At 43.3% G+C, this 24,413-nt stretch overlaps 1 protein-coding gene across 1 annotated transcript in view; it reads left to right on the forward strand.

Moving 5' to 3' along the window:
- Positions 1-24,413, forward strand: part of bcas3 (BCAS3 microtubule associated cell migration factor) — a 117,793-nt gene that overhangs the window by 6,856 nt on the left and 86,524 nt on the right. The window contains exons 6-13 of the mRNA XM_067246481.1: positions 943-1,024; positions 4,516-4,588; positions 14,939-15,046; positions 15,313-15,389; positions 17,704-17,780; positions 18,397-18,480; positions 20,520-20,690; positions 23,148-23,241. Coding sequence (XP_067102582.1) covers positions 943-1,024; positions 4,516-4,588; positions 14,939-15,046; positions 15,313-15,389; positions 17,704-17,780; positions 18,397-18,480; positions 20,520-20,690; positions 23,148-23,241 — 766 coding nt within the window. The remainder of the gene's footprint in view (positions 1-942; positions 1,025-4,515; positions 4,589-14,938; positions 15,047-15,312; positions 15,390-17,703; positions 17,781-18,396; positions 18,481-20,519; positions 20,691-23,147; positions 23,242-24,413) is intronic.

The raw sequence follows: 24,413 nt of genomic DNA on the forward strand, positions 1-24,413 counted from the left end.
AGCTTGGTCACCATGCTGAGGTCGATAATTCTATTAGGATGTATCGCCGAGTTGGCTGGCCCTGGCCTCAGGATGGAATAGAATGATTGGAAGGATGCGCCTGTTGACTGCAGGAGCGCTCCTAAGAGCATGCTAAACTGGTGACTCCACCAAGGAGTGACTTGTTTATTATGGTGGAGATGCAGCTAATGATGATACTAATAAGATTATAGGGCTGTGTTTCATTATCTTCTTTGACAGATATCTAAAATGTGTAGAATGTTGTGGGATGATTGTTGGAGTGCTCTATGCTCAATGGATTTGCTGTACCTCATTTGTCAATGGGTGGACTGGTACACAGAGTATCTAAAGGCTGAATACAAAATTACCCCTTTAGTTCCTTTTTTTGTTTTTTCTTCCCTTGAGGAGAGGCATTTTTAAACATGGCCTTTTTCCATTAAGGTCATTTAAACACAACCTCCACATTTTTACTGACAATCCCTACAAACTAAGCATCTAAATGCCCTGCAAAGCCAGGTCAGCAATTAAATCAGCTTTTATCCACTGGTGCGAACATTGAAACGGTTATCTCTTCTTCCTCTTCAGGATCATATCTTTCAGAGCCCTTTCACACTATTCAAAAGCCATCAGACTAAACGAGCTGGGTTCTTAGACTGAGACAGCATTGTCTCCCCTGTCCATGTCTGAGTTTAGAGTCATTGATGTGGCTTGGAAGCTATACATTGTCTTGTGGTTGAATCTGGGTTTATCATTGGTTTATTATGATGGAGACACAAGTGTACAGTCTGGCACAGCATGAAAGTCCTGAAGTGTGTGTAGGCCTCATTGTATAGAATGTGCTAGTTATTACCATGAGCGTTTATGCAGTGTGTTACAATCTATGTACATGTGTCTGTGAGTCTGGTTTTTATACCCCAGTAATGTGTTTGTGTTTCTCCTCAGTTGAGTGGCGAGGCCCAGGAGCTGTTCTCTGTGCGCCATGGCCCAGTGCGAGCGGCCCGCGTCCTGCCAGCTCCCCTCATCAGTAAGTATCTATGAGAGAGAGATATAATGGTACAATAACGATATTCTAATTCTATTCCCTGCCGTCACATCCCCAAGATTCAGACTTCACTGCCAACACATCACAGTCAATACAGGCCCACGCTGGCCTGGTAAACATACTAGAAATGTAGTTTAGTTATAGCTTGAGGAGTCAGTCGTGACTCATGATTCAATCAAACACTTTTTTAGTTGAGGACTCAATCTAGCCTAGAGCAAAAGCAGACCAGCTTTCCATCTTAGAGTTAGTTATATTTGAGGTCATATCCCATATCCTTTGACTGTGATGCACATCGTGTACGACTGCGCTTTCAAGAGATGCTGTCCCAAGACGCTGTCGTTCCAGAATTGAGAGGAGAGCTCAGCTGTTTTCACCTTGTCATGTCACATGAACTGCTTCACCACTCCTCTGTCCACCGCTTTCTCTGCAATATTTATCCACCAAATATGCAGAAGTGGTGGAAATGTGCTGTAGCTGAATTTATGCTCTTCAAAGCACATTCGCCTTGTTTTTTTTCCTCCTTTGTGCGTTTTGCAATGCTACAAAGAATTTTCTTTCTCCAAAAAAGGAATCACTTGGATATTTTGAAATCTGTTGTCAGTGTTCAAGGACGATAGTTGAAATTAGGTTAAGTGTGTCATAATTCAAGCAGTTTGGGGTTGCAAAGTTTTTTTTTCACAGTGATACATCATGGTGAAATTAAAGACTGCTGCCCTCTGTTTCTTACTAAAGGCTCTTGCCAGAGCCCTCCTTCTATGTCTTCCATGTTCTCATCTTAATATTAAAGTCAGTCCTTGAAGATTAGTGTTGGCCTGGCCTCAGCTGCCTCTGGCTGCCTCTGAAGTGAGAGACTTTTCCGGCAAACTGCGAGTAAACCTCTCTCTCTCTCTCTCTCTCTCTCTCTCTCTCTCTCTCTCTCGATTTATCTATTGATCGTTTCTCTACCTTTATCTAACAATCTCTCTGTCCCTCTTCTCAAGTTCCCTTTTTCATGCTCTCTTTTCCCTTGTTAATTTTTTTTCTCCTACCTATTTTCTCCCTCTACCCTTTTGTTTATTCATCCTTCCATTTCCTCTCCCCCCTGTACCTCCTTGAATCTCTGATCACAACTGTCTCATCAGCCATATTGTATTATGGGGAGTAATTGCATTTATTAAAGGTTAGCCAAGGAAGAGAAACAGCCCAAAGAACATACTCAGGGTTTTTATCTAATCATTTTCAATCAGACCACAAATAAAAGGGAAGAAAAGGTGAAGGATTACCTCTGCACGGCATGGGCCAGCAGTGCTTTTAGGATTTTTTTTGTGCTTTTTTTTCTTCTAATAGCGAGGTAACTGGTAGAGTGAAGTAAAAAAAACAAGCCTGTGGAAATGTTTCATTGGTTTATTCGTCCCCATACTCCCATCCACACATATAGAAAAAATATCAGGATCAAAGTTTATTTTTAACTATTACTGTGGTGATAAATTGACTTATTCCCCGGCAATGCACCTGATTCTATCTAATATAAAGCATTCACATATCTAAGGCCCAGATTCAATTGGATTTCCTTTGTTCCGCCAATTTGTTCTTCTCCAGCCATGAAGTTTGAATCTGCTGTCACTGCAGGTATCATTCAGCGCTGTGAGAAGCACCCTGAACTGTTAGCATGTGGCATTTCTTGGTGAGAAAATCAGCTTTTTGTTCTCGGTCCATGTTCCGGTCCTTTGGCAGATTTCAACAATGCACAATGACAGCATTGAAAGGGGGCTCTGGAAGGGGATGAAAGCTAACTACAGTAATAGGAAGCAGCAGACACCCGACACATGAGGGGAGCGATTCTCTCTGTGGAATATAGAAATGGATTGTACTAGCGGAGGGGAGGACACTGATTGCAATCTGCCAGGGCGCAAACAGTGTTGCACTGTGGCCGGCTGTTAAAAGGCCAATTGTTTGGGATGTGGAGCTTGGGTGGGCGGATTTGGGAAAAGTCCCGAAAATAGGTGTTGATTCTAATAAGGCAAGGTTCCTTTTCCCAGAATAGAGGAGGAAACAGCGGTTTTCCGAAGAGGAACAAATCCGTTTCTCCACTCTCCCAGGGTTTGCATCCTCCATCCTTTTGGACAACTGACCCCCCAAGTGTCCTCAAATACAATAGATGATCATTGACTATGTTTGGAATATGCCGTAGTCAGCTGTTGCTCCTTTTAGCTTGTTGAACAGAGAAGTCTCTGACGTATATATCTACCTCGCATGGCCATCATTTAAACTGTATTATTTTCTGAAACTGAAAGTAACTTTGACAGCAATTACAGTCCTAAACCTAATTCTATTATAAATGACATCAAAACCATCTATTGTTCACGAATAGATGTATGGACATTTACATTTAGTCATTTAGCAGACGCTCTTATCCAGAGCGACTTACAGTAAGTACAGGGACATTCCCCCCCGAGGCAAGTAGGGTGAAGTGCCTTGCCCAAGGACACAACGTCATTTTTCACGGCCAGGGAATCGAACCGGCAACCTTCTGATTAATAGCCCGACTCCCTAACCGCTCAGCCATCAGACCCACATTTGAATGAAACTGAGCAGATTTACTTGCAATCAATGCAGAATCACTCCGATTTTTGTCATCAGATAATAGGCCTATTTAAAAAAAAAAAAAAAACTTTTACTAAACGCTTGATTTACTAAATGGAAACCATTTCGTCTTTATGAGCCATCACATTTGTAATACAGCTCAATATTGTAACTGCTTGAGATGTCTGATGACAGAAATATGAGGACAGAAGGTTCTGGAGTGTGAGGGGTTGGAGGAGCAACATTCTCGGCTCCCACACCACACCACAGGAACTTACACTGATTACTGTCAAGCCCAAATTACAGCCCTCTAAAGGCTAACATCTTCCTCAGGCCCCCATACTCCCATTTTCAGTCTTTAAAACTGGACTAACGAAGGAAAATCTATATTATTAATGTTACAAGATTTCTCCACCCTTAACAGAGGGACAAATGGGAAGCCTCCCATTTCTCTTTCTCTTCTTGCTTTCTGTACTATACCCTTTTCTCTCTCCTCTAGTGTGCCTCAGTGTGGAAATATGTGAATTCAACACATTGCTAAGAGTGGCGTATCAAAGTCTCCTTTTTAATGTCAATATAATTACATTTGATTCCCCATAAATCTTAATGCAAACCGGGCATTATTTGATGGTCCGTGTTGATGAGTCCCTACTAAGTTAACAGATACAAGATGAGGGGAGCGGAGGAAAAACATCCAAAAACAATTAGGAAAATATATATATAATATTCTTTATGGATATTTTGACTCCCCTCATACTATGATTTGTGGGCAGTTGTTATAATGTAATCAACACACTTCCTGGAGTGGTAGCAGATCTCCCAGTGGCCTCTTTAATGAACATCTCTCTTTGTTGTGTCACTCAGTTGTACAATTCTTCAGTCCCTCATCCTCTTCCTCTTGTGCTTTCTAGATCCTCTGAATGTGGACGGTTTTGCAGACAAGAGACCGCTACTGGGGGTGTGCAAGAGTACCGGGTCCTCAGGGTAAGTTCTGACCCTGAACCTGATGCCTGTGACATCACTTCCTAGGTCAACTGGAAGTGGATTATGTCTTGCACTTTCCCATTCCAGTTTAAGTATTGTTAAACTCACGATGTCCAAACATGCCCAATCCTTAAAGGGACTTTGGACTCAGGAATGAGTCTTATAGTGACCTGGCACAAAAACCTTACAGTATAATACTTTCCTCCATTGTAGGAAAGTGGATTTTACTGACGTCAATTAAACAGAGCTACAGTCCATTAGCTGTAACCAAATGGCATTTTGAAGGAGGTCAAAGTTGAATCCTGCTCACTCACTCACTTGTAATTCAGTTTCCATATGTGCTAACCGTGACCATTGGTCGGTGGTGATGTACGTCAGTTGGCGTTGAAGCAGCCTCTTTTTTTATTGGGTGCCCTTTTTTGACTTGTCTGTTGCATGATGAGAAGAGTCGTGTCTGCTCTAGTCATTCTACTTCTCTGGCCTGCCTCTGTTTTCTGCTTGATCATTTAGACCCCTTGTCACGGCAACATGACCGAGTCACGTGTTATGTACTAGTCTGGTCGTAACAGATTTTGGTTGGCATATTTTGATTATCAAACATTCTATTCAAACTATTCAAATTATCAAACAAACATGTGCTTGAATGTTGTTTTGATGTTACTGATAGTGGTTAATAAAGTAAAATAATATGGCAGCACAGCAAAATAATCCTGGCTTATTTAGTAAACTCACTTTATGGAACAGGGCCCAGGTCATATAGCATTACAACATTGTGAACAAGATATGCTGTTGGCTATTGGTAGGTTTATCCTTATTTGATCATTGTAGGCTTGCTTTGTGATTGACAAAATGCAGTTGGATAAACCACTGACTTGGGGGAGTACATAGAGTACCAGAGACTTTTGAAACACAACATGGAGGAGGTAAACATAGTCCCTTGAATGTCCTGTCACTGTTGTCTTTATGACATTTTCCCTTTTAAAAAGTGTGGAAAGGGGGGAGTGTTTTGACTGTTCTCCATGACATTCAGATGTTATGAGGTACAAATCTTAAGTAAGTTTGAAAGCCTGTAATTTTCGGTGTGTAATAACAAGCATCAAAGGACCCCACCCCCACCCTTGCGTACGCTGTCGGGGCCCAGGGTGTGATCGTCTGGGATAGAACCAGCCTTTGGGATTGCTGGTCAGGCTGACTAAAGCTGGGTATTGGAGCAACTGGAGTTTCAGAGCCTCCCTTCATAGAGGGAGAAAGAGAGAGACAGAAAGAAGAGAAGATCAAGCAGACATGTGGCCACTTGGGGAGTGGGGAGTGGGCACACCATGTCCTGACCTGGTAAAGGGGGGGAGAGAGGGAATGAAAGTGTGGGAGTGAAATGCAGAGAGAACTCCGGGCGTGCTGCTTTCGTCTCTACATACACAGCCCTTTGCTCTCCCTCCCACCATCCTAACCCAGGCTCCTCCCATCTTCCCTGCTCCTCTTCCAGAACAGCACAAAATTTAACTCGATATTTCCTCCCCGGGAAATGAAATAAGGAAGTCTGTCTTCGGCTGGACATTGATGAGGACCACCTTCCCGATGTTTTCCAGGGACTGCGGCCGCCGCCGCTGCAGCGTTTGCCATGTCGTCACTGACGCAGACACAGGGAGGGTTTTGACGGTTTGGCTGAGCACCCATGCGACGCTTGGCGATAATGCTGAAAACATGCACTGTGTTGAAAGGCAGAAACCCTGACCTCTGGCTGAATGGCAAGGCCCGTGGCGTCTTGTAGAGAAGTGTTTGGTGAACACTACATTAATAGGCAGGAAAACCCCCTAAGGGCACAGTACTTTCCATTGGGCTGGGTCGTACACTTACTAAGGTCCTCACACAGTTTTTAGCATATAATCATTTTGAAATAACAGCTTTTGTCAACCACCAAAAAGGATGCCGTCTTGACACTTAAATGGAAAACAGATTGGAGTCTTGGCCGCTACAGGAGCGCCGGTTAAGGAGTTGGTTCAGTCAGCTCTAGGCTTAGATTACAAGATCTGCAAATTAAAGGAAAACCAGAGAATGAAAAAAAAAAGTGTGCCGATCCCTCTATTTGTGGACTAACCCAGCCAGGCACACTCAACATAATTTTATCAATGGAAAGGATTATACTTTAAGTCCCAACAATGTATGGATCTAGTGATTTTCCTGACAGCAAAGTTACATGTGCGTCCCCTTCATGCTCTGCACCGGTGCCAGTGGGCTTTGGGAATTAGTCAAGAATGCCTGTGCCATTGCAAGCCCTGGTATGCCTCCTCACAGATCTGGAAAGGATTTGTGTTTTCCAACCCCTGCCGTCATTCTTATTCTTTTCTTTCATTCTAATAAGGTCTGCAGGTATTACAATTTTGAAAGATTTAAGGCTGCTTTTTCACAACGAAGGCAAATTGTATGGGTAATGCAGAGGTGCTTAACCATTTGTGGGTGTCTCAGAGGACACTCTCCTAGGGTAAATGTTGATTGCCACGAAGCTTGCCTTTTATCCTCCAGACTGAGAACTGGACTGTTGCAGTCTCAGAGAAGTCTGTCAGTAGATTCACTGACGTTTTCACCCCTCCAGATGCTTCTTGTGGGTGCATTTGTTTTTCTGTCTCTGTCTGTCTGTCTCTCTCTCTGTCTCTGTCTCTCTGTTCTAACCAATATAGTCTTCTGTCATAATGGAGATTACTACGTCATTAGTTTTTTGGGGTCCCTCGACATTTGGAGACTACAGTGATATCATGTGGTCACCATGGCTACGTGAGCCTGTGTTGACCCCCCCAAAAGGCCCTGGGCAGCAGCTGTAGTGTAACCTGCCACCACTGTCTGACTTTTCAGTCTCTTTTAAATGGTATCTCTGTGATTTACAATTCTGTAATTCAAATTCTGGAGTATATTTTTGTCAAATATTAAGTATTATTACTTAATACAATTAATTTCCAGTTTTTCTTATGAAATAACATAAATATTAAATTTTTTAGGTTGTTGTTGGAATTCTGAGGCAGCAAAATATATAGTATCTTGTCTATACAAACAACCATGACAGAAATAATGGTTCATCGCTAACAGATAACAGTGTAATAAATCTGCGGGCTGAGTCAAGGTTTTTCAAAACTGAGGATAGAATGTGTTTAAAGTAAGTATAAACATCACATTTTATCTGTGCTTTTATCTACATTTAGTCATTTAACAGACGCTCTGAATCTGCATCAAAACCCCATTTGTAATCAAAATGGACACTTGTAAACAAGGCGAGAGTGATCCTAAAGGATACATGTCATGTGCCTGTCCAGCGTCTTTATCCAAAGCCTCTCTATAGTAAGTCCTGTTGTCACCTAATGGCTCGTTATTAATTACAGTATTGCAGGCGATAAACCCCACTCATTCAACATAACATTTAAAAGAAAGCCTTATGTGATACTAAGCCTCACTTTTCATTGCATTTTCATGACAGATTTAGCCAAACAGATGCGAGGTGTCCCCCTTTCTAAAGTGTATTAAATGGAAATCTGCAAGTGTTTGTATTAAAAGAAGCACCAGATTAAAGGGATTTGGATATGTGACGCTTTTTAAAGCTAGCATGAGACCGTTGGTTCTTCTCTCAGGCACACTATGATCCTTGTACTCCATGCACACACAAACATACACACACACACACACACACTACAGCCAATGTGTGCGGTCCATTGGCTATGAAGTTTGTTAATAATTCAAGACGAATCAAGAGTCTGAGCAGCTGTATGACCTCTATTCTAATATTGGTGCCCTTTGTGCTTACAATGTTTCCTAGTTGATTCAAACACATTAAAGTGTGTGCAGGACTCAAGTACATTTAGAAATGGATACTGATCTTTGTTTATAAAAAATCTGTCAGTGTGGATGTCGTGATCACTTAAAAAAATGTTTGGATGAAATCATGCGCTTTTGTCTTGTTTTCATGAATGGCGAATGTCTGTAATCTCATCCTAACTTCCTATTTTTGGGGGCAGTCATACTGGTAAAACTGGCCAGTCTCTGGCTTCGTTTTGAAGAGTTTATTTTGACTTGCACGTCTGTTTTCTGTCTGCCGAAAATATGTTCTGCCTCACCAGTTTTCCCTCCTCAAATAGGAAGTCAGATTAAACACAGTAGTACTGGAAGTAGTATACATAAACATTTCCTTGACTGTCGGAATGATGTGTAATTATTTTTCAGTTGACAGAATAGCTCATACAGTGTGCTTGCCACAGCCCTTTACTGTCTGAACAGTTTCACATAATCTAAATTTCTTTCAAATAGGTACATTTCTGACAATGCTGTCCATGACAATTAATTTGATACATTTTCATAATTTGGTCTGTGCAAGGATGACATATAACCAATTTAGTGAAACCAAGGTTAAGTACCTCTCCTGGAAAGAAACCAGTACACTACTTTAACATGGGATTTGAACCAGGGTTCAGCTCGTTACGTAGACATATTTTCAACTTGGAAGCTGTTACTGTCGATAAGAGAGTGGAATGGACCAGAGGGATGCTAACGGTATTTAGCACTCAGTCGTTCAGTCATGGATTCTCCTTCCTCTTAAGTTGCTCTGAGAGTCTGCAGGTGCAGGTTGCTCCTTAGATCTTGGCTCGGTGCATTTCGTGCAGACTGTACAGTCATATAACTCAAGGTCTCTAAGGAAAAGAAGACTCCTTTGAAATGTGTCTTTGAGGAGTTTAAAGCAGTCTGCCATATTTTCCATTTGTATGTTTTCATTCTGTCACTGATAGCTATATTTGTTTCTTAATTACCAAAATGACTCATTGGGCTTTTGAAAAATAATATATCTTTTGTACTACTTTTACCCTCATCAATTGTTACACATTGAGTTGGTATATTGCAAGTTATGGGTTATTAATAAATACTCATAATTCTATGATTTATGAGAGCATTTTAACTCCTGAGATTAATGCTGCCTTCATCTCTGTTGGATATTGATTCGGTGGTATTGTTTCCTTATGTTATATGTAATTTAATGTTCCAGGCCATTAAATTATATTGATGGATATCTCATAATGTGACTCTATTCTGTTATTGTCTAAGTGGCCAGTGTCTTATCAGACAGTCTTTTTTTTTTTTTTACAAGGAATAGCTTTTGAGTTGCTTCTGTGTAGTGCCACCTGTGTGACTGTTGTGTGGTTTAGTCATTGAACACTGTGGCAAAAGAACACAGTTGCATCACTGGGGAATGTGTTTTCAATATGCCGTTGTACTGTACTGTAGAGGAATAGAGGAATTTTACGTAGAGGAATTTTTTTTCTGGCAGGGCTGCAGACATGAAGTTGCGGTTGAACTTTTTACCCTAATTACTTTCCCGCTAATGCCCGCGGCGTGCCGGAATCACTGTGGCCCCCCTTGGGCCCGCAGCAGCCTCTGATGTGGCCAGCGTTTGTTGTGTGTTGAGTCCGAGAAGAGGAAGAAGACGGGAGGAGAAGGCGTTTGGAGGGGAAAGGATGTGTGGAGAAAGAAGTGGGTGGGGGGTGGGTGGGTGGTTGGTTGGGAAGAACTAGTCAAACCTCCTGAATGTTGTCTCTTTTGCCACCCACATCTCTTGATTCCTATGTAAATACTGTAATTGCTGTCATATGTACCTTTTTTTTTTGTCTGCAAGTAGAAAAGAGTGTTTTAAATCAAGGACAGGGAGTTTGATCTTGGTCCAAAGATTAGTTCTGCAAATTTGTATGTCCTTAGTTTAAAAAAATAAAAAAAATAAAAAAAGGATTTTCCTGACAAAGTATCTCTCAAAGAAGCAAGCAAAACAAGATGTGATTACATTTTAAATAAACAGATCTTCCTAACATCCAATACTAACATAATTAGTCTAAAATAGGTGCATTTGGATGGGTGATTTGCTGAGCACTTCTTAATTTTTTTTGGTTGCTGTTAAAATATATATTTACGGTGGACGCATCCTACAAAGTTCAACCCATTTGTTGATACGAGTACAAGAATACCCAAAGTTGGTATGAAATGGAATTCCTGATGTGGGCATTCTCATCCCCTCTCACAACACTTCCAGCCTGCTGACATCCCGATCAACATCATGATTGAAGGTTGTGTTTGTTTTGCATTTCCACCGTGTGATTGTCGTTCACATTCAGGCAGCTCGTAAAAAATGGGCTGCATTCGGAAACGTGATGACGTTCTTCCCTTGTAAATACATTTATTTGCCTCGTTTTAAATCCCTTTCCAGGTTTTCCCCTGCGGATCGCCCTGCCACAAGAAGTGGATGCGGTTTTTACTCATCGGTTCACTTTCATAAAACAAAAATCCTACAGATTAAAACCCTTCCAATTCCGTCGACTAGAAGTCACCCTTTCAGAGAAGCGCAAGCACAGCACACTAGTGTTACAGCTAAAATAACAGATGCCATAATGTTTCTTAAAAAAGCATATCATTAAATGGTATGTGTTTGACATAATGGCCATAACGACCAATGTAAGCCGTTGTGTTGCTAAAATAGAGACTCACTCTCCGGTTGTAAAAGTCTCATACGGATTCTGTGTCAACAGGTTTCTTTTTTTAATGTCTGCTAGCTACAGTAGCAGCACTGGATAGTAAATGACCCTGATTCATGGTTCTTTTTATTGGTGAGCCTTTTTTGACAGGAGATGGATTTAGCAGGTTGCTAAATGCCTGTCTTATTTTAGATTTTTTTTTTTCATTACTTTACAACATAGTACTTTGTAATTATCTAGTAATTTAGGATTAGGCAAATTCCTGTCTGATATATTGTGAGGTTGGAAAAGGCCAAGGTCATCCATTTTTCAATTCAGACCACTTAGTCTTTAAGCTGGAGGTCAAACTGCCTGTCTCAGCTGTGTGTGTGTGTGTGTGATATTTTTCCAGACATAACCTGGAATTCCTTTTCCCTGTTTTGCACCTTCTCAAAGAAAATACAATGTACAGTCATTGTACAATGGAAATGGCCTGATAGTCTGAATATGAATATTTTGCAGTGTGTGTTTATCTTGCTCTCACACAGCAACTGTTTTTGACCCCTTTCTATCCATCAGACCCAAAGACCAGCTTGAGTAATAGTAATTGACACGTTGATCTAATAGCCATCATAACAGTCCTATTACTGAGCCAGGGAATGGCGCTCAGTGTCACCTTAACATGTGCAAGGACTGACAGTCAGCCATGATCCATAATGATCATTGTGATTTAGCCCTGCTTTCAACCCACGCCTCCAAGTCCCCAGCACCAGGAAATCATATTACCACTGACCCTGCGTTGCTTCCATTAGAACTGAGTCATTTATTAAAATACTGCCAAAGCAAAACAATGGAATTGTGGGACATTTTGATTCTATAATAGATGACTATCACCGTCCCATGAATCAATTCCAGGGTTCGTTGCTTGCAAAAAGCTTTGAATTAGATTGATCTGACCCTGATAATGCTGAAATCGATGAAGCAGCCGCCAGCAAACAGGTTTTTGAAAAGTGCAATATATTAATTGCAAGGTTTTACATTGAATCGGTAATCCTAGCTTTGCCGGGACACAGACGGGTGTGCTGTTGTCTCACTGTGAGGTCTCCAGGAAAAGCCCTTCTGACTAGCAGTAGGTAGGTGTACTGCTCTGGAGATCTGAATACAGACTCCCACTCCTAATGGGACACCTCTTTTATCTTCTTTCTTACTGCTTACAGAGAGTGAAGGGTGGAATGCACTCACACTGACATGCACACAGTGTCGGACAGACCGACAGACATATGCACACAGTGTGCTCACACAGCTCCGAGACAGTGTTTTATTTCTCTGGCTTGACTGAGAGATCTGAGGGCTCCTGTGGCGCCGTGGCTGCAGCAAACTGTCCAGCCGCTGGCTTGGGAAGCGTTCTCCAGCAGCCAGAGTGTGTGTACAGTATGCATGTGTGCCCCGTGGGCGGGTGTGTTATACACAACGTCAGGGAGTGTGTATGTCAGGGTTTGGAAGTTGTGGCAGGGCTGAATTGGTTTATATTGTATGAGTGTTTGTGTGCGAGAGCTTGTGTGTGTTTCAATATATCGGTTGCTGTGAGACAGCGAGGGGTCGAGTGTCAGAGTTGGGTGTCAGAAGTTCGTGCGAGAGAGAGGATAGGATGGGGAAGGAAAAAGTGAGACAGTGGGAGAAAGGGGGGAGGGAGAAGAGAGAGAGAGAGAGAGAGAGGGAGGCAGGCAGAGACAGAGACAGAGCAAGCTGGGTGTTGGGTGATTCTTTTGGCTCCGTCTTGGGGAGTGTGGAGCAGTGTTCGTGTCTGCGGCGTCTAGCCTAGCTCCCTGTTGTGGTGCTGCTTACACGCTCACACTAATCCTGTCATGGTCTCACTCTAAACACACACTGGAACCACCGGCCTGGTAAGATCAAAGAGTGGCGAACCCTGACATGGTCCCTCCTGAAAGCACATTTACAGGCCTTGAGTCCTGTACGGCCCAAAAGCTCTTCACAAGCTGTACATTCTGTCCGTTACCATTTAATAAATAAGAACAAGATTTCCAACAAGAAACAGCCAAGCTAGCCTAGCTTAAAATTGCCTAGCATGTTTGGTTGCACGCATATTCAACTTCCATAAATTCAGCCAAAGGAAGATGCATTTCCTTTCAATCTGGTTTCTATTGGTTTCTCTTTGCCAGGGACTTTTTCCTGCCACTGTGCCTCTGTTTGCCCTTTTGGGGCCTCCTGTCCAGCGGCACAGACAGTAATACTGTTTGGCGTTTGCTGCTATGGCAAAAGCTAAAATAAATACTGTGTACAGAGGGTCGAACATGAACACCACTTACATAAATACCATGTCTACTTGACCAGAGAATAAACAAGGAAAAAAAATCAGAAAAAGAATATTCCAGTAGAAAGTGAGAGAGAAGGATTTCACCGGCAAAGTTCAAAGTTCTCTCATTGAGAGAATTACGACAAATTAAAACTCTTTATCTGGTCTCGATCACTGCTACGACATGGGGCTATCGAGTAGCACATGGCTGTGACGTCCCACAGCTTTTTCACATTGAACTCCCCTTAAGTGCTTCCATGTTCGTGGCAATTTGTGGCCACTTTAAGATGTCTTGGCCGCTTTGTGATGCCCTGATATGTGCAAATTTCAAAAAAGGGAATTTCTTTCAATGGCTCGCCCGCAGTATTTCATCCACTGTTTGTGTCTGTCGAGAGGTCTGAATGGGATTAGCAGATCTTCTTCCGCCATTAAAAGACAAGGAGTGGCGGTGCTTGAGAAGGCAGACGGACATTATCTGTAATGCGACCACAAGAGACCATTTGGTCACTGAATTCGCATGGTGATATGTATTATGACTTCTGTCCTAAGCTTACACAGCTGTTGTGCATGAAGGAGGTGGAGCCTAATAACTTGTTACTCATGGCAAATGCCTTAGGGGGAACCTGTTCATAAATTGTCAATCCTCTGTCATTATTTAGGCTCGTTGGGATGACATATGTGGTTGTTGGACCGTAAGAGAAGATCCACATTGATCAAGTCATCAATTGACTTCCTTGCCTATTGACTAATCTCGTAACCATCACAAATCAATATGTCGGGAGTCTAGGATAGTACCTTACGCGACCACTTCAAAGTTTATTAAGTTTTACATTGACTGTGATGACAGACCATTATTACTATTCAATGGGAAATAGTTCAAATCAAGCAACATTTCTAAACCAGAATGTTATAAAGTCAAGCGTTTCGGAGCCAATTTCTTTTTGCATCTCAAATGTTCTGCAGAGCCGCAGGCAGAGATTGATGAGGATTACAATTGGATTGAATATGAACCAGAGGAGTAAATAGGCTTCTGAAAGCCAATAGCCCCATGTCTTTCGAAACAAAACCAATTCTACATCTCAGCCTCGTATCTATATAGAGTGCTGGCCAATGAGGCACCACAAGCTTTGCCAGTGGGGATCGAAAGTTAGAGACAAGGGAAAGAGGCTTGATGAGAATTTATGTTAGAATTTCCCTCTGCCAGCAGCCACTGGTGTTAGATAGCCCCTCCAATATTCCCTCTCTCTATATGTTGATAGAGAAGCGTCCAGAAAATGTGTGCATTACATGACAAAGCATTTTCCTTCTTGTGTTTTCCCTTTCATTGTTGGTATTTTTGTGGAAGCAGGCCAGAAAGAGCCTTCTGGAATGGAAACATATACTGTGTGAAACCTCCAGAGACTTTGGAGAGGAAAGGAAGAGATGCTTCTTGCAGCCACACAAAGGCTGTGTGTGTCAGAGTTTACGCTTGGCAAAAGAACATGAAGTCATGCATCAAATAATATTGCCTGCTGAAGATCAGTGTTCCAAATTGATCTTTGATGTGTAAAATGTTTGTGTTTAAAGAACAAGTCCCCCGTACTGCTGTGTGGACCTGTACTCTCTACGGACAGGGGAGATGGTCAAGTCTATTCAGTTCAAAACACCCATCTACGACCTACACTGCAACAAAGAGTATGTGCAATCTTTCCCACTTTTTACTACACAATGCTGAGCTCATTGGTAGGACTAGTTTATTGAATTGTAGAGTATTCATTAAAAGCGGTGTGGAGAAAGACCGTCAAGTCCAAGATGAACTAATGCCATTCTGGCACCAGCAAGATTTGAATACGTATTAGATCATGTTGCTTGATAAGAAATGCACTGGTTCTCATGTGTTTCTTTTGTTTGTGTATTTTGCAGATATTGTTTGCCTAAATATGATTTTTTTATTCTTTCAGGATTCTGGTTGTTGTCCTGCAAGAGAAGATAGCTGCATTTGATAGCTGTACCTTCACCAAAAAATTCTTTGTTACAAGTAAGCCACTGTGAACTCTGCGACATCTACAAGGGACTTTTTATGTGTCGTTTAACACCAGAACAAGTTTATTTTCTTTGTCACTTTCATCCATAACAAGCTAAAAGCAGGAATTCCCCTCTGATTAACTTCACACATTGTACCTCTTATCAGCTTGCAGCACACTTGCAACACAAATACACAGACATTTTAGTCAAGAAGCTTTATAAATAGCTGAATGCTATTTACACCTACTAAAAAGAGACATGGAATAAGTTCAGATAGATGAAGGCATTCGCAAACAGTTTTTATTGATATGTCAAAATATATATTTTTACTTCCCAAACCCTCTAATGATGCTAATGTCCCTATAATAATAGGAAAACAAGTCAAAGACCAAAACACATCATAAGACCATCGCTGTCCACTTAAGTCATTGACTGCAGTAAACTGCCATTAGAACCGGCTTTAATGTGTCTTGTCTTTGTCTGCCTGCCTTCCCAGTCGGTCTGGGCCACAGGAAACCAAACATACTCAATAGTTATTAAATGTTCTATTGAATGAGGCTTCCGGATTGTAACATAGAGACACGTGTTTTGGGCGGAAGAGGGGCAAGCACGATAGCATCCTGTGATGTGGGTCCTGATTTGATGAGGTGGCGTGTCTCTGTACAGTGTTGTTCTTCAGGGAGGAGATGGGGGCACATGTTTTTGCTCAGGGAAGATGTTTTAACGTTCCTCTAGACTCTCTTGAATGGTATAGACCATGGATATGCCTCTAAAATGTTATTTATTTTGAGGATAGGACTTTGGTAATAATATTTTGAGTACTCTCCTTTGCTTCACTGATTTTTCATTTTTATTTTCAAATTTATTCCATGATCCTGAGCTATTGTTTATCTTTCACTCTGGATATTTTCACTCTGGATTTACCAGTGCTTTTGTATAATAAATTCTTAAACATTTCTTTGAGAACTTTCACGTAGACATTTGGACTTTGTTCATTCCCCTTTCCTCAGTTTATTCTCCTCCCATCCCTCCACTCTTTCTTCTCCTCTGTTCCTCCTCTCTTCACCTCTCCTCCCCTCTTCCTTCCCTCCTCTCCCCTCTCCCCACACAGGATGTGTCAGACACATGTTATCTCACTGCCTGGGCTCCCCTTGGCCTTGGAGAGGCACAAAAGGGCTTTAGCATTACTACTGTGCCTTGTGGCTTACCTCAAGCCCCAGACTCCCGCCTCCCCGGCCCAGGCCCAGGCCCAGGCTCGGCACACTAAATTACTGTCTGCCTCCATCTCATCTGCACCCTGAGCACTAAATTACTGTCAGGCTGTTCTCTTTCCCCTACACTCTACGCCACATGCACTCACATGACCTTGTGGGTGTACGTGTGTCTTGTGTGTGTGTTTGCTTAATTGTATGTTATGTGTCAATTTTTTATTGTATTGTGTGTATGTGTGTCAGTTTGGATGTGTATATACAGCATGTTCAATGTCAATGGGTTAGGATTTGTTTCTTGTCTCTATCTGCAGGCATTTATGGCAATATCCATCATGTCTACAGCTCTGTTTACATGCACATGTGTATATGTTGTGGTGACTGTTTGATGGTGGGGGATGTTACTCATGCTAATTTACTTCCTACACTTTACTTGTATTTAAACTAGTACTATTCGTCATGACTGCTGTGCATGACAGTTTACATTGACAGCAGTTTTCCCCCCTCATAGTTCATCTGCTAGGAAATTTATGTATTTATCAATAAATATGTGTTGTTTGTTGCCTTTAGTGTAACTGCTAAGATGCATGTATGTGCGTGTGTGTGTGTGTGCATGCGTGTGTATGTGTGTTTGTGTATGTATGCTCACTGCTCCCTCATGGATCAGTGTGTCTGCCAGTCAGTCAGTACAGGAGCCATGCTCACTTTATTGGGTGCCACAGACTCCATTAGGTCATGCGGCTCAAGTGAAAAGGAAAAAGACACATGCACACACACCCACGCAAACACACACACACACACACACACAAACACACACAACCTTCTGGGTCATTCCCTCGTTACCCTGTCATTAATCTTCTCAAGCAGGATACTCCTTACTAACACATTAATGGCTTAAGAGAGACTCAGACAGACAGTCATATACTCAGGGGACATGGGGCCCCAAAGAAATTGCTACCACATTAGCAAAAATCACTGATAACTAAATCTGACATACTTAAAGCAAGGGACATCTATTAGTCTTTCCCAGTGCATGCCTCAGAAAGTACAGTTTCAAAAGATAAAAATGTTTCTCATTCAAGTTCATTAATGAACAAAGTCAACCTTTTGTATTTCCAGGCTGCTACCCATGTCCTGGTCCCAACCTAAACCCGATAGCCCTCGGAGGCCGCTGGCTAGCCTATGCAGAGAACAAGGTAGGGAAGACTGCACACACACGCGTCTGCACATTTATGCACCCGAATGCAGATGTGCTTATCACTACAAGAGCATATTTACAATCCCCCCCCCCCAAATTCCCCCTCTCTAATCTGCTGAAATACACAATTCATTCCAGGAAGAGTCCACTAGAAAATGATAGCATTTGAAAATCAACAGATGTAAAGTTCTTTTTTGGGCAATTTAATGGGATTTTTCGCATTTGTGGCCCATATGAAAACCAAGTCTGCAATATGTTTAATGGATAATTGAGTCTGGTAGTTTTCTGATAACGCTGGGCCACTCAAAGTAATTGACAGATGGGGTCAGTGTTTGTGTAACCGCCTGTTTTTGGTCTGGGAAACGTTCTAGAAAATGTAAAAAATATATTTCCGATTATAAAGCAAATCTGTTTGTATGTCTCTCTCGGACGTGAGGGTTCCTACTGGGAATAACATTTCATATGGACTATTGACGATAGTTGTAATTAGTGATTCACACCTGATTCTGAAGTTATTGAATTCAAGTTGTTAATGATCCTTTGTCTGGAGCTTTTTCCCACGTCAGGTTCTTCATCTCACACTAAATCACTTCCTATCCTTCGTTTCCACATAGCTGATCCGCTGTCACCAGTCACGAGGAGGCGCCTGCGGTGACAATGCCCAGTCCTACACAGCCACCGTCATCAGTGCTGCTAAAGTGAGTTGATGTACAAGCACGCACACACATAAACCTAGGTCCTAGGTGAAAAACATCTATCGTGGTCTCTTTTGAATGTCTATGTGATTACCAACATCTAAGCTTTCATACGAGCTGTTATTAGATCCACCTTGCTTTCCTGGTGAGGGAGACACAGTTATGAGGCACTCCATCAACCCTGCTTGTCTAAAGGAGCTTTCACACAGTAATCCATCCCTCAATAGGTTTGCATTACTTCTCTGCTGGAGAGCACTGCTTGGGCTAAGTCGCTAACTGCTAACAGCCCTTTGATACCAAGCTAAATTTATGTAGCCGGTCGCTATTTTGCGCTAGCGTAGCGACTCCTCATATGGTTTCAGTCTCTTCTCATATCCACCCCGTCTCCCATAAGAGAAGCAAATTGATTTATGAAGACGGAACAACTTATTCCCCTGTTCCGTGCCCTCCCTTCTCCTTAATGAGCTCTAACGGCTAGCGTGAGAGAAGGCCCATTAACGTGCTAATGGTGGCATACATCAAAAAGAGCTACGTTGCTAAAGGGATTGCCTAGCGGAGGTAAACAAGGTTAAGGGGTCCTGAAATCCAGACATCTTGTCTGCTGTACCCATGGACGGCCTTATATAACCATATATCTCAATACACGTGTCACGGCCTCCCCTCTGGTCTGGGTAGTGACCTTCTGGCTACAACTTAACGAATAGCTGCTACCCATACCGTCAAAGTTGGGTCGGGGGTTATGGAAGGTTTCTAAAAGGAGACAAGGAAGAGGGGAATAAGTCAAATATGAACCAGACCTTTAGAGGACGTTTTTTTTTTTACTGCCACTGTATCCAAATGTAGGCTGCTTTATTCTTGCTCATGCATCAACTGTTATTTTCAGAATGGATGTAACTTTACATTTTTACTGGTCTTAACTTTTCATTTCATACACCCTTAGGTGGAAATGTGATAAGCTTTGCATGGCCTCATCGTTTTAAACACTCGAAGCACAAAGGAATGTGTGTTTGTTTTTCTGTCTGTGTGTGTGTGTGTGTGTGTGTGTGCTCTTCTGGAGACTCCTGTGTCCTCTCAGGTCCTAGCCAGGGTGTCTGACTCAAACACACCTCTGTGGCCCCGCTGAAGGAAATGGATAATGCTACTTAAGTGGAGTCTATCTCCCCCTCTACACTGTACTGAACTAATGGAGTCAGCTGTGGTTCTGTGTGTCTCTATGTGTGTGTGTCAGCGCAAAGGGCCCCAGAGAGCCTAATCAGGCATTCAGGCCAGGCAGCACTGTCAATACGGCGTGGCGCCTCGTGTTTGTCGGATTTGTGGATCCCACACACCACTCCCCCCCCCACGCTCTGCGACTCCTCCATGCCCACTAACAGACTGTCTGCCTGCGTGTGTGTGTGTAAATTGCTGGGAGCCCCATCAATTATTAAGCGCGGCGTTTGGCTCCTAATTGATCAACACTAATGTGTTTTCTAATCACTGCAGGTGGAGTTCTTAGTGCTAGTCCAAACAGGAGCCATTGATCTGTGCAGAGATTCCGGGTGGGGTTGTGGTGGACTGGTGGCAGACACAAAGACAGACACACACACACACACACACACACACACAGACACGGCTCCTGCTGTTTCAGCACTCCCCGTCATCATCAGCTGGCTGGATAGCACTGAGCAAACAGGCACTTTCACACACACACAGTCACACACACACACACACATACATAGTCACACACACACACAAGCACCCAGACGGAGTGACTGGTAGTTGTCTATTGACCACCAATGCAGCTCTCACCCAGCCGTCTATATTGACCAACACTCCAGTACTGTCTCCCTCAATGCTAAAATCCATCGCAGAACACAGGAAAGGTCTCCCATGCAAACCTCAACCTCATGTTATCTGTCAGGGACAATGAATGTTGGAACTGGACTTGTTTGAACTGGACTTTGTCCAACATTACTGTCAAATACAAAACAACTGTGTACTGATCTGTCTCTTCATTCTCCTATTTCTTCTCTTTTCTCTCTCTCATATCTCTCTTTCACCAGACTCTAAAGACAGGTTTAACTATGGTGGGCAAAGTTGTGACCCAGCTGGCTGGCACCCTGCCAGCGGGCACCCCAGACGAGGAGGGGACACCGCACAGCGCCACGCGTCGCAGCCCTCACGCCCCCGGAGTCGTCACCGTCATTGACACGCACACCGTCGGAGAAGGACAGGTATGTGTGTGTGTGTTTGACTGCTTTAGGCAATGGCATAAGTGTCAGTTTGTCCCTTGACTAAATCTATTTGTTTTTGGTTAACTAATGAATGTCTATTTTTCCCTTCACCTTCCCTTAAATCAAAAATAACTTTTCAATTGCAGTTAGAACCTTGCTTTTAAACCACTGTGGCTACCCAGAAATGTCTTCCAGGTGGCCAAACCCCATCCCTTGGTTTAGACAAACACACACAGACACAGCAAAGGTTAAATCGGTGTACTTTTTAGCAGTTCATATTTTCCCACCTTCGTCAAGTTCAACCTCAATAAACACACCTCCCGGGTTATTCTGCGGATCGCTGGGAAAGGGGAAGAAAACCTTCCAGGCCAAACCTTTTTCTGCCACCCGTGTACATATGTGACCTCACACCTCACGGACACATTCAAAGGTGTGATTGGATTTGCTTGCGTACACGTTTTCACAGCTTGGGGTTTTTGCTACCATGGTTCTGTCTGTTTTTAGCAGTGGGTTACATGAAGGGGGGAAACGTGCTAGGTAAATACTTGTGGGGGGTGGGGGTGTTGTATGAATGAAGGAGTAGTTGCGAAGCACGCCAACAGCAACCTCACAAGACGTTAAAAGGCACTTGTGCTCGTCAGCTTCCTGTCGTGAGAGCTCCGCCTTTTTCCCACCCTCTGTCTCAGCTCCCTCCAAGAAACTGAACAGGGACAGAGTAAACAGTGAAATACATTTTCTGGACTAAATCTCAGTACTTTAACACCTACACGTCATAGTTGGAACTCCCTGCTTCTGATCTACAACCAGAAAACCAAGTGTGAGAAGCAGAAACGTCACCCGCATTGCAGCATTTAGCCTACATTTGAAATCCCACTTAAAACTGACTTGAAAGGACGAGGGAATATTAGTGCCACCATCCGTCCCACTGTGCACATGGGGCTGTCCGTTCAAGCCTAGCCACCCCTGGTGCTCATCGTGCCCCCTACACACACACACACACACACACACACACACACACACACACAGTGCTCCTGGAAGCCTGGACCCCCAATCCCTCAGTGGCACGCCTGCACTGTGTCACCAGACATTTCGCAGTAACCCTACACTCAACCAGGAGCAGGGGAGAGACAGAGAAAAGAGACGAAGGGGTGAGCGGAGAGAGGAGGAGGAGGAGGCGAAAGAGGAGGCGAAAGAGGAAAAAATGGGCATTTCATTGTGACTTCAGCAAATAGTTGTGTCCGATGGCTCGGGATGAAGTCATGATATGATTGGTTTCTCAACCCGGTCACTCTAACATTGGAGCACCCTCAGTCTTGTTGTTTGTCCACCTCTTGTGTGGGGGAAACATCTTGTTAACTGTTGTTCTCTCTCTCTCTCACACACACACACACACACACCTCCCCTTACTCCTGTGTAATAGGCTTACCCACCAGAGCCAGCCCTGGTCCGACACTAATTCTCTTTTCAAAGGGCTCCAGCAGGATTCCCTCACAGAACAACATTGTCTGCCTGCGCCATAATAAAAGGGATCTGGTTTATGTCACCCAGCCGTTTCTTTCTTTTTCTCCTCCCCTTGTTCCTTTTTCTCTCTCTTTCCCTCTGGTGTAAAATGAAGGCCTTCGTTGCTGCTGGCTGTTTTCTGTTTGGACCAGCTCTTATTAAAACAGTTCAACCCCACTAGTCCTTCCTGCAGCACTGGGGCCAGATCTGACACTGCTCTCTGTCTCTCTCTCTCTCTCTCTCTCTCTCTCTCTCTCTCTCTCTCTCTCTCTCTCTCTTTCTGTCTCTCTTTGTCTATCTCTGTCTCTATCTCTGTTTTTCTCTTTCTTTCTGTCTCTTTGTCTCTCTGTCTCTCTCTTTCTGTCTTGTCCCTCTCCATCTATCTTTTTCTTTGCTGCTTTCTCTTTCCTATTTTCCTTCTCTTTCATGCGTGTTCTCTCTCTGTATTCCTTTCTCCCTCTCCCTTCCTCCTTGCCTCATGTATGGGCTTAGTTCTAATCTCTGTTCATGACCTAAGTTTATATCATATACACAGACACTGGGAGACACTCAGTCGAGTTTCAGGCGGTGTCCGTTTACTAAGCTGTACAGAGAAAATACAATTTCTGGTGAACCGATGTGTAAACTAAGTGGGTGAATTGCTCTTTCATAAGAGGATATTGTCTATCCACAAGGGGGCAATACTCATTATCAGTATGATTTTTGACTCTTAGTTTTTCTGCACGCAGACCTTCAGACTATCAGCATAGTATGTACATGGTGCTGTAGGCACCAAAGTCATCACTCTGATTTTTTGTCCGTCATCTTCTGGTAAGCAGTGTGTCATGGGGGGGAAGAAACAATATGTTTAGTGGCTAGATAGAGTATTCATATGGAACTTTGGAGATCTTGGAAAGTCCCATTGTGGGAATGTTTTGGCTGTGGTGCGTGACTGTGTGTGTGGTGTTCACCTTTCAGGTCCTGGTGAGTGAGGATTCTGATGGAGAAGGAGTTGTGGCCCATTTCCCAGCCCACGATAAGCCCATATCCTGCATGCAGTTCAACCCCAGTGGTGAGTACACAGAGCACTTGCAACACACACACACACACACACACGTGCATGTAAAAACACAAGTGTTTATGTTGGACCGAGAATACCAATCTGAAGGTTACTGAAGTAGGCCATGAAGTTTAAGGGCTAGTCTGGCAGTTCCAAGGCAAATGAACGATTTAGAGGAATTGAGGCTTGAAAATACATTTTTGGGGAGTGTGTGAAGTTCTGTGTCTCTTATGTGGCTGTGCTGTCCCCATGGTAACCCTTGCGGGGGGACTCCAGGGTAGGGTGTGACTGGGCCTGTGATGTGGAGAAGTGTGTCTGATGTGTGTGTTACTTGTTGAACGTTTGTCATTCTCCCTCTGTGGATTGAAGTGCCACTGTTACTGCAGGACTTGGTTGACCGAGTGGCCTCCATTGTGTGAAGGCTGCAGGTGAGCCCAGCCCCAGGCACTTCTCTCTCTCTCTCTCTCTCTCTCTCTCTCTCTCTCTCTCTCTCTCTCTCTCTCTCTCTCTCTCTCTCTCTCTCTCTCTCTCGCTCTCGCTCTCGCTCTCTCGCTCTCTCGCTTTCTCTCTCTCTCTGTCTCTCTGTCTCTCTCTCTCTCCCCCTCTCACTCAGACACACACACACACAAAACAACTATGAACACGGACCTTTCATTTACTCACATACTCACACACACACACACACACACCACTGGCTAGGGACGCAGGCCTTTCACTTACTCATACACACACACACACTTTTTGACTGGCCTTGATGTCTAGCCGACACCCTTAAGAGCCGCCCTGGGTGTATGAAGTATTGGGTTCCGCTCATCTTCTCACTCATAAGAGGGCTATCTTGAGTCTGGAGTGTCTGTGTCTGGGGTCAGCCCCCATAATTCATCTGACATCCTGTCGTCTGTGTCACAACACGGTCTCAGCTGGTTAAAACACAATGTAAACCATCCATGCCATTCTCTACCGTCACTCTCTGTCTTTCCTAGACCTCTCTTCTTTTCTCTCTTTCCCCTCTCTGCCTTTCTTTCTCTCTTTGATTTTCTTTCTCTTTATTGTTCCCCTCCCTTCAAATGGTCTTCAGTTTGAGCCAGAGTGTCTTAAACCTGCTTCACTCTACACCACGCTGTGTCCTGGCTTCTTTTGTGTGTGTGTGTGTGTGTCTGAGGGCCTGCTGGAAGTGCATGTAA

This window comes from Osmerus mordax, chromosome 11, assembly GCF_038355195.1.
Source record: "Osmerus mordax isolate fOsmMor3 chromosome 11, fOsmMor3.pri, whole genome shotgun sequence".
NCBI classification, from domain to species: Eukaryota; Metazoa; Chordata; class Actinopteri; order Osmeriformes; family Osmeridae; genus Osmerus; species Osmerus mordax.